This window comes from Populus euphratica, unplaced genomic scaffold, assembly GCF_000495115.2.
Source record: "Populus euphratica unplaced genomic scaffold, PopEup_1.0 scaffold103.1, whole genome shotgun sequence".
NCBI lineage: Eukaryota > Viridiplantae > Streptophyta > Magnoliopsida > Malpighiales > Salicaceae > Populus > Populus euphratica.
This window is the reverse complement of record NW_011499891.1, coordinates 1,191,857-1,202,728: the sequence shown is the minus strand read 5'-3', so window position 1 is coordinate 1,202,728 and position 10,872 is coordinate 1,191,857. Positions and strand designations below refer to the sequence as shown.

General features: G+C 36.2%; 1 protein-coding gene across 1 annotated transcript; it reads left to right on the top strand.

Moving 5' to 3' along the window:
• Nucleotides 1-721: 721 nt before the first annotated feature.
• Nucleotides 722-10,647, top strand: LOC105131298 (acyltransferase-like protein At1g54570, chloroplastic). Its single transcript, XM_011034213.1, has 13 exons — nucleotides 722-1,718; nucleotides 1,933-1,984; nucleotides 2,611-2,666; nucleotides 3,291-3,449; nucleotides 3,551-3,655; nucleotides 4,602-4,708; nucleotides 5,360-5,481; nucleotides 6,280-6,388; nucleotides 6,876-7,006; nucleotides 7,729-8,098; nucleotides 9,256-9,369; nucleotides 10,005-10,090; nucleotides 10,219-10,647. The coding sequence occupies exons 1-13, from the start codon at nucleotides 1,256-1,258 to the stop codon at nucleotides 10,517-10,519; spliced, it is 2,175 nt and encodes a 724-aa protein (XP_011032515.1). The 5' UTR covers nucleotides 722-1,255; the 3' UTR covers nucleotides 10,520-10,647.
• Nucleotides 10,648-10,872: the final 225 nt, after the last annotated feature.

The following is a 10,872-nucleotide window of genomic DNA, read 5'->3' as shown; positions in this document are numbered from 1 at the left end:
ACTGAAATTAGTGATTAATCATGAGTATCATCTAACGTAGAATCATTCCTCGAGCTCGTGTAATAATTCTGGATTTAAAAAAAAAAAAAATTAACACAGTATAACAAATTATTTTGGTAAAATACCACAACCTAAAACAAATTAAGAAAAGAATACGAGAATAACAATTTTAACATAGAAGTTATTAGAAATAGTGACTTTAACAAAAAAAATCATTTAAAATTATATTTAAATGTGTTTTAAAATTATATGTGACTTAAAAAAACTTAAATTAATAATATTTTATTGTTTTTAAATGATTTTGATTTGATGGTATTAAAAATATTTTTATAAGATATCTAAACTAATTAACTTTCAAATATGCCTTTAGAGGGCAGGAACCAAACACTTAACACATCAACTCAGCATTATTAACGGAACAAAACCATAGCCCCAAGTTGTCGAAACTATCTATCTTTAACTGGATTTGCTGTCAGCATTGCACGTCAAGACAGTGAGCCAGGCCAGACCATGACCAGAGAATGGTTGTTCTGAAAATGTGAAGGTGGTCTGGTCTGTACAGAAATCAGAAAGGAATACCACTCAAATATCTGCAAGAGCAGGTAACTGTAAAAACCTTGCACTTAAAATCCAAAACATGGATAATTGCTTGCCAATTTGTCATTTATCGTCTTTCGTTTTTACTAATTATATTCCAACTCAACGGCTGGTATTTGTCTGTGTCATATGAGACAATGAACTGGAAAGCAATGTACACGTTCCACCAGTCATTTTGCTTTCTGGGTTTTTCTTTTGGTTCACGCATGTGAGTATTGCGTGTGTGTTTAAACATCTAATTCCAAATACGGTGGAATTGTTTCTCTATTACTGCCTGGTACTTGAAAAAAGGTTTCATGCTCTTGTTCATTTGAATTAAAAAAGGTCTAATAGTTCATGTAAAGGGTGTCCCTTGTTTCAGCTTGAGTGTTTAGACAGCAGTGTTGAGTTTTTTCTGTTACTGGGGCTCTTTTCAAGTGCTGGTAGGACTTGAAAAGTGACCCGAGTTTCAAAATTGCTGAATGGTACTTGATGAGAGTTCCAAGTTGTTAAGGTGGTGAATTTTGAGAGGGAGTTCATAATTTTATGCAATAGTTGTGTTTAATTGACGCTGGTACTTGAAAAGGGCACCAGAAAGTTGCTTGAATACCTTTAAGCTGTTCTTTGGAATTTGTAGAAGTGTCTTAACTCTTACTGTCTTCCATCGCTTATACAAGCCATGCCGTTAGTCGTCAATTCCCTGGTATTGCCTTATTTTGTGACGAATTCAGAGGCTAAGCTTAGGTCTCGAGTGAGAGTTCAAAGTTTAGGCAGTGGCAGGGAGTCAAAAATTTTGTCTTCTGATTCAATTCCGGTGAAAGGAACTTCCATTGAAGAGAAAGAAAAGAATGGGGATTTGGTTGATGGTTTCGTGAGGAAGATTGAGAAGAGTGATGAGGGTCTGATTGATGGAGGGAATGGAAGGTTAAAATATACTAGAGTTGAGAAAAAGAGGGTGAAAGATGTTATTTCAAATGACTTGGAAGTTTTGTGGGATGATGGATACGGGACCAAGACCGTGAGAGATTATCTTGAAGGAGCCAAGGAGATTATTAGGCCTGATGGAGGGCCACCGAGGTGGTTTTGCCCTGTCGAGTGTGGGCAGCCTCTAAAAGATTCTCCGATTCTTCTCTTTTTCCCTGGTAATTGTTGATCATTGTGACAAATTCTAGGTTGGAATTTAACTCTGCTAAAAGGTTTGCAGATGGAGAACACATTAACAGAGGAGGATTTTCTGGTCTCAAATGAATTGTGTTCTCTCTTTAGTGTTTGATTTAACATATTGTCGTTTCATCTTTTGGCTGCATCAACTGAGGAGAATATTAGAATGCTGAAGTTGTTTTCTGGTATATGCAGGGATTGATGGTGTTGGCTTGGGCCTTACTTTGCACCATAAAGCTCTTGGGAAGTAAGTTCTGTTTTTTCTACTTCCATAACAACTACGTCATCTGTCATTTCTTTTTCCTTTTACATTCGGGGCAATCATCTTCTTAAATTATTCATTGAAATGATGACAGAAAAATGTTTGCCTAGATGAAATTGGTGGTCACTGCGCTAAAGTTTTTAGTTCCGGTCTGAACATGGTTTTTTAAACATCCTTTTATTGTTGTTGGAATATTTTCCCCCGTAAACTCATTTTAAGAGGGCATAGTTTCTGCTTATCCGTCCTCTGCTCAAAGGCTGTATGAACTGCTTTAGATATGTTGCATTCAGCCTTAAAATAAAGCTAATAAGAGAAACGTATGCTCTCGTGCATGTCTGATTCGGATTGACAAAAGACATATCTATATGTGTTTGTCTTCCCTCTGGATGTCCTTGTTTTTATTCTCATTTATTACACGCGTTATTCATGTCTGAACTTGGCTACTGTGCAGATGCTGTCTTTTAATTTTCGATTCCATGTAATTAATAAACACAATCTTTTCAATTCTTTGTTCTACCCGATGCTCAACATGATGCTTGGACTTCATGTTTCGTTCTGTTCGCCACTGCTAAATAAATGACTTAATAACTTAAAGTTTTGTCCAATTTCAGGGTGTTTGAGGTTAGGTGCCTTCACATTCCAGTGTATGATCGAACACCATTCGAAGGTCTTAACCTCTCCGAGCCTCTAATTCATTAGGCTGTACTTTTTTTAGTTATCTAGAATTTAATCAGCAAACGTGAATATCGAGTTATGCTGTTCTTTATTATGATTTTCCACGTGAACTAATTGGTGAAACAAATAGCTATAATTGTAAACTGAAGTAATGATTTGTACTTTTTATAAATGCATATACCTATTTTGATGGTTTGCATGTTTTAATTTTTAAATTCTCACTTCTACGTATTATTTTCTCATTAAGGAATAGTTCCAGAGAATTAGGTTTCAGATAAGATGGTTGACTGGTTAGATTTTGTCTTGAGCCCATCAGTCTTTGGCAGGCTTCTTCTTGTTTATTTTACTGGATTCTCTTCTATTATGGGCTTTAGTCGTTTTGCTATCAATTCATTTCCATTTTAGCTTTATCTGAGATATCTGAAGCAATCATGGGGGAGTACAATTCTTGAAAATTTCATTTATAATTGTAAGATCTTATACTCGTTTTTAATTTAGATTTTCAATTGCATGTGTGGTTTTCATCCTCACACCTTTGGAGTTAGGGCTTGTAGTCTCCTTCAATCAATGGAACATTTTCTTATGTATCTGTAATTTGAATTTCTGTTGCATGAAGGTCTGGTGAAATTTGTTGAAAAAATAGTGAGGCTTGAGCATGCATCGTCTCCGAATAAGCCTATTTATCTAGTAGGGGATTCCTTTGGAGGTTGTCTTGCTCTTGCTGTTGCTGCTCGTAATCCTGCAATTGACCTTGTGTTGATACTAGCGAATCCAGGTCCGATTCCTGATACTATAGTAATTTGTTCACCCAAATTCTTGAAGATTTTCTGAGGAAGGCTTCCTGTGGTAATCTGACATTTTAGCCTTTCGTTTTAGCCACATCATTTAACAGGTCACAGCTGCAACCCTTGTTCCCTCTTTTGGAAGCTTTGCCTGATGAATTTCATAATGCTGTCCCCTATCTTCTTAGCTTTGTTATGGGTATATGAATCCTTTCTTCTTAACGATAATTGTACATTTATTTACTTCGTTACAAAATCAGATTTGGTTGTTACTACTTAAACATGTACTCCATGTGTTTTGTCCCTGGCATGTTAAATTCCCTACTTGAATTTCTTAAATGAAGAGTTGTCATGATTTTCTCAGTTCTACCACTATGAAAATATTGCACGAATCCCGTAGCTGTGTCTTTCTATGAAAGAGATCACATAACGTTGCCTTTATTTGGTTGATAATTGCCAAGTGACTATTTTCATTTTCTTCTTCTAAGGGAGGATCAGGACTTAAGAAAACCCTACTGGTTTCTGCGTCCTCTAGACCTCTAGGAAAAGCACGAAAAGAAGCGTTAATACGCATCTTGTTGTATTTTATTGATGTACCTGAACAAGTACTGTTTGATCCTCAGGAAGGTAAACCACAGGGAAGTTGGAGATGTAGCTCTCTTTCCTCAACCCCTTGATTGCAGGGCAGCTGCTGCCTTCCTCTGCAATATGATTTTTAGACTCGGTTCATGGTAAAGCTTTAGGATTAGTCAAAGATCTCTGAAAGTGTTGCATCAGAACCTGGAGACAGGTGGCATTTTGTCCTATTAAAGATGTGGAATTGTGTCCGCTGAACTGCAAACATTTAATCTCTGTACCCTTCTTCTGAATCATTATATTTGAGTTCTTATGTATGGCCTGACATCCTGATAGTTAGAGAATGAAAGAGGGAATAGCATTTTATGATCATTTTCCATTTCACTTGTTTTCATTGCTTCCTTGGCTCCTGAATATTCTCTTTGTATCGATCTGTAAATGCCTCAGCCATCAGTGATTTTTTTTCTTGGCTGTTGAGATTCTTTTAAGCTTTGATTATCACCGTTAAGTTGCACTTTTACAATTCCAAATTGCTTGTTTACTGCTAATTTTTCTTTTCATGACACCAGGTGATCCAGTTAAGATGGCAATGGTCAACATCGAATCTAAGCTTCCTCCCAGATTACAAATTGAACAGTTGTCTAACAATCTTACTGCTATGCTACCTAGCCTTTCTGTAAGATGATAAGAAACAAAACTCACTAATTTGATTTTTTGACCTGACTGGCTCAGTATGATTGTCGACTAAGAAATAGCCAAAGGGGGGATATAGAGGTTTTGAGGACACTTCAATATAATTTATTATTTTTAGTTTTCCAAGAGCATGGTGAAGATCTTAAGCTTTCATGTATATATGTAATGTCAATCATAGAAATGCCATCTGATATACAAAATTTAAGATAGGTTTGCCATGATCTGCTGTGAGGCCATGTCTAATCAATGTATCACAATATGCATTCTGACATTGTTCTAAGATATAATTTGCTGCATGTGCTTTGCTCTTTCACTTTTATTATGACTCCATGTACTATCACTCTACCATAAAGGTCTTGTACACAGGATCTAACAACCACAAACTAATTATTCTCAAGGTTTCAATGATCCAATGCTGTTACTTAATTGACCCAAGTTGATTTGAACAAATGATGCTACCTTGCACACATACACACGAGTGACAAAGCCAATAGGTTGTGGGTGGGTCTTCTCTTTGATATGGTCAGGAACTTTATTTGGTTGATATGAAATAAATCAGTTCTTTTTATGGATTCAGCTTGTTGTCTAACTATTCTATTTTCCTTGTTCTGTAATGATAACATGTCCATTTCAGGGTTTAGCTGATATTATTCCAAAGGACACTCTTCTGTGGAAATTGAAACTGCTTAAATCAGCTGCTGCCTATGCTAATTCCCGGCTTCATTCTGTAAAAGCTGAAGTGCTAGTGCTCTCTAGGTGTTTACTCCCTAAATTTGATCTTTTTGCACGTACCAAAACATAATTTTATTGCTTCTCTTTGGTTATCTGCCTAGTGTTTTTTGTTTGCTAGTCTCTTTTATAACATGACTTTATCACTAATCATGCTCTGCATCTCAAATTACTTCGCTACATTATGCGTTTACGATTTCCATGTAGAAGTGAATATTCTAGATCCTAAACTTAACTGTTCATTAATCAATTATGGCATAGAGCCCCAAGAGTAATTCTATTGCTATTACAAAAGTTATGCAAAGCAAAAGGGAATCTATCATGCCACATGAATTTCCCACCGATGTGGTTATCTCTCTCTTTCTTTCATTTTAGGTTGCCTATTTGCTGATACAGTACTATTATTAAAGTACTCCTTGAAACTGTCTTTCCTAGGCCTCAATGAATCTGACGGCCTCTTCACACCTCTACTGGCTCTATACTTGCATGATTTGGTTGCTATTATGATGAGATGGGTTTTATTTGTTCCCAGCCTTTTCTGATTAGAGAATGCACTTTGCAAACTTAAACAGCATGGATTGACTAAATTAAAGCCATATACGCGATTATAATTGTTGTCGCATACCTGTATGCTGTAACTTGCAATGAATTATCTAATTTTTATGCTAGGATCCTGTATGCAGTTGTAGTAGGAAAGTGCTACTTCACTGATCTAAATTTTCTTCTCTTGTTGTATTTTCCTTGAAATGTCATAGGCAACAGTTTTGAATCTACAAATTTTAAGGAAAGTTGATGTCTGTTCTATTTTTTTCCCCACTTTTGCAGTGGCAAAGATCAAATGCTTCCTAGCGGTGATGAATCAAAGCGTCTGAAAAGTTCCTTAAAGAATTGTACTGTTCGTCATTTCAAGGAGAATGGGCACACCATTTTATTGGTACGTGAGGAAAAGTGGTTACATTAGTAAATGTGTTCGAATAATGCAGTAGTGTGTATAGATGTTGTACTGCTGCTCCTTGACTCTTATATTGAACTGGGTTTCCAACTGTATTAGCACTTGAACATCTTATTTTCAAGATGGTCTCCATCCATCATTCATGTATATTCTGGCCATCACTATTTCTCAACTCCTTTTACACCACAATTTAGTGAGACTTTCCCACATCCATAATTAATTGAATGCTTTTCTTATACTGTCTTTATCTCTATGATGTTCTCAGGAAACGCCTTTATGCTCTTCTCTGTATCTTGTTAATGAATCATATGTTAGGCAAATAATGTTGTTGTGTTCATACCCTTTGCATTTGATATTCTTGGCAATGAATGCTTCTGCTCTTTAATTTTATTTACCTTGACAAGATGGGGTAATGATCGGTTTTCTCCTTTTCTTCTTCCTTCTTTCCCCCCTCTCTCTGATGGTACAGGAAGATGGTGTTAATTTGCTTACTATTATTAAAGGTACTAGCAAATACCGTCGCTCAAGGAGGCTTGATTTTGTCTCAAACTATTTGCCACCTAGCATGTCGGAATTCAAACGTGGATTTGAAGAAGTTGGGTAATTCAGCAAATAAACTTGTTGCATGTATTTCTTAATGGAACACTTATGAAAATGCAACATGATCCACCTTATTTAGATCACAGATTAGGACTTCAGTTTGTGCTTAAATTAAAAGTGAGACCCTGGTGACTTGATCCTGATCAAGCCTGAGGTTCTATCTGCATCCCTCTATAAAATTTTGTCCGTTTCTTTCGCCCTTACTCATTCGATATTGTCTACTATTGGTTCTTATAACTTCTACTAAGATACAATTCCTTTGAGAAAGTTAGTCATTGGAAAGTTGGTCTTGGTTGATTTCTCCCATATTAGGAGCAAGTTATATTCTGCTCGAAAGGTTGTTGGTAAAGGCTCTAGCGTGTACGACACGCAGTATGGCTGTCCATCCCTTCTCTCAATCTTTCTTGGTAAAAAAGTTAGTCATTTGATGTCAATACATAGTTGCAGAAAGTTGTTAACGTTGAACAACTTTATTTCATTGCTACAAATAAAACAATAAACAAAAAGTAAAACCCTCTTGAAGTTCTTGGCAAGCATATCTGTGTTTAGAGTTATTTGATTAACACATATCGAGAAGATTAGTTCTAAAGGGACCTTGAAGTAAAAACCTTGCTTGATTCTCCCAGTTTTGGCTTAGCAGCATGATAGTCAAAATTACTAGTTCCAGGCGTTTTACTTTGTCAACCTGAACCTAAGCTTATATATAATCACATGAATTTCAGACTGTTGCAAACTGCCTCTAGTGCTGCTATGTTCTCAACTCTGGACGATGGAAATATTGTAAGAGGTCTTGGTGGGGTTCCAAATGAAGGTCCTGTCTTATTGGTTGGTTACCACATGTTGTTGGGACTTGAACTCTCTTCCCTTGTGGAAGCATTCTTAAGAGAGAAGAACATTATGGTTCGTGGTATGGCGCATCCAATGGTATTTACAGGGGCGCTAGAGCTTTCATCTGCAGAATTTTCAGTAACTGATTGGATGAAAGTAATGGGAGCGGTACCTGTCACAGCAAGCAATATTTACAAATTGCTTTCAACAAATTCACATGTGCTTCTATATCCTGGAGGCGTTCGTGAGGCCTTTCATTACAGGGTATGCCAAGTTCCCTTGTTAATTTCAAGTTCTTCAGTAAGGTTAAAATCATATATTTTGGTAGTCATTTTATTTCTATCATCAAATATCTGCCTTGTTTCATTGTTCCGGATGATAGGTTAGTACACAGATGTAGGGTGAAAATTCTGGAAATCATTTTTTTAATATTCACAACGCCCTTGTTACTTTGTATCCATGGTGGTAGACTAGTAGTTTGGCACTTCGTAGATGTAAGTTGTTTGTTTCTCTTGCCATGATCTGCATGCTGACATCTCAGTATCTCACTACCACTGTCACCTCCAGAACCAAAACTGCCAAGACCGCCTTAATTTCCTCTAGCAAATATGCCTTCCAGTTGTTGTCTCTACCAAAAGTTTTATTACTTCAAGAGTTGCTTCATATGAGAGCAATGTTTTCTTCATTATCACACTGCTGCTAGCATTACCAATCTCATTTCATTCTTACAAATCATCATGAGCTTTCTCCAGCTGTCAAGATTATTTTTTTGAGCAACTAAACTAATAATAATTGAAGTTAATGTGATTATTAGTTCTTAGATTGCAACTAAACTAATAAGAAATAAAATATTGAAACTCTTAGATGTAAGATTTGATCATTCCAATGGCTTCCATGTTATATAGAAACTTGAACCTTTTGTGGTCCGCAACAGAGCACATGCTCCTGATCTTGGCAAAGATTTATCTGTTGCAGTCGAAGTTTCAGCATCTTTTGAAGAGATTTTATTAAGTTACTCTAGGTTGCAGCCGATTATTATATAGTTTCACTGCTGCTCAGATGGATAGCTCAAGTCATTTCTTATCTGTTGTTTTCCAGTGATTGATTCAAGCAGTTACAAGTGGGATGCGGCATATACATGGCAAGCTAGTTAAAACTCTAAAAATATCTGTTGCTGAAATTTCCAGGCAGGAAGATTGTTTTGTAAAGACTAGATTGTTAATAGCACCAGACAATTAAAGAAAGCTCAATTACAAATCAATCATTTTGACGTTGGACTTATTTACTTATCCCTCAATTGAACTTTGGACTTGCATTGTTGAAGTTGAAAGGTTTAAATGTGTTTCACCAGCTTGTTGGTGGGCAGTCACGATTGCAGCATCTTTTTTCCAATTTTGATAGTGGATATATGTGATTTACAGGGTGAAGAATACAAGCTGATTTGGCCTAAACAACAAGAATTTGTAAGAATGGCAGCTAGGTTTGGAGCCACTATTGTACCGTTTGGGGCTGTTGGAGAAGATGATATAGCAGAGGTAAGCACGCACCATTTTTTGTTCAGAAATTTCGCAGCTTTAAGTTCTAAAACTGATGGTTAAGCATTTACGTGTCATTTGTATTTGAATTGGTATAGCTTCCAATATATGCATTGCATTCTTTTTCCAGCTGTTTTTAATTTTTTTTCAGATTATTTCTTATCCTCAACAAAAAAAATTATTTTAAAATTTCCCAGAATGATAAGAAGAAATAGTTGGTTAGTAGTTCGTTTAACTATACCTTTATTATGATATCAACACATTCAGGATAATTTGCACTCGACAGGCAGCTCTCACCATGTCGTCTGAGCCCAAGTATTCACTGATGGCATCAGATATAGTGTCAAACTACTACATTGTATCCAGTAGGTTTTGTATGAGAACAAATCTGGTAGTTTTGCCTTCAAGTTATTCTTTAATCATGCAAGTTGTGCTTGCAGAACCAGGAAATCTCAAATCTCAGTAATGCTTATCATTCAATGTTTTTACTCCTCTTTAAAGAATTCCCTGACTGCCTAACTACTGATTGTGGGCTGCCTGGTCCTATCTAGGACAGGAAACAAAAAAAAAGCGTGCAATTTTACTTATGCTATATTATTGTATTCTTTTTAAAGTTCTCTGTTTGGATGTTGCAGTTGGTTCTTGATTACAAGGACTTGATGAAAATTCCAGTGGTTAATGGCTACGTCAGAGACGCTACTCGTAAATCTATAAAAATAAGGTGATTACTATTCAAGCAATGATATTTGCACTTGCTAGCTACATATATAGTTGTAAAAGACATGTCAACATAAGATGATAGCTCCCTTTTTATACATTTGTGTGACAAATTATATGGTGTGTTCACAGAGACGAGAATCAAGGGGAGGTGGCAAACCAAGTGTTCTATATGCCAGGTCTTTTGCCAAAGGTGCCTGGCCGTTTTTATTTTCTGTTCGGAAAGCCTGTAGAAACAAAGGGAAAGGGGGAGATACTTGAAGACAGAGAAAACGCAAACCAGCTATACCTGCATATAAAATCTGAAGTCGAAAGTTGTCTTGCTTATCTGTTGAAGAAGCGAGAGGATGATCCTTGTAGAAGTATTATTGACAGAACAGTGTATCGTGCATTACGTTCTCCTTCAAATGAAGTCCCAGCATTTGACCCTTAAAAATTGATTACAGCTAGCATTTCTGGGTCTTGGAGACTTACACAAATTAATTGAAAAGTTATGTATACTTTCCTAAGCATCTATAAACAATCTTCCAATGAATATATGCTATTTATTTTCTTTATTTATCTCTATATGCTATTTATTTGTCATGCTGTGTTCATTGTATTCAACAAATGCTAGAAAGCAAGGTAAGGCAAGTTTCTTACAAGAATTCTTCAAGCTCTAAAATCATGAAATTTGAAGGGGATTGCATGATCAATATGAATCAAGGTGTTATCAAGGGTGGGAGATGATTTACAAGGTATGATTGATGTCATTTCTCTGCTCAATGGCTTCCCGAGGTCCGGTGT

What these genes read in the sequence shown, in the direction of transcription:
- LOC105131298 (XM_011034213.1), top strand. Translation starts at nt 1,256, where the DNA reads ATGCCGTTAGTCGTCAATTCCCTGGTATTGCCTTATTTTGTGACGAAT. An exon ending in GATTCTTCTCTTTTTCCCTG is followed by an intron (nt 1,719 to 1,932) that starts GTAATTGTTGAT and finishes TGGTATATGCAG; the next exon opens with GGATTGATGGTGTTGGCTTG. An exon ending in CGTGGATTTGAAGAAGTTGG is followed by an intron (nt 7,007 to 7,728) that starts GTAATTCAGCAA and finishes CATGAATTTCAG; the next exon opens with ACTGTTGCAAACTGCCTCTA.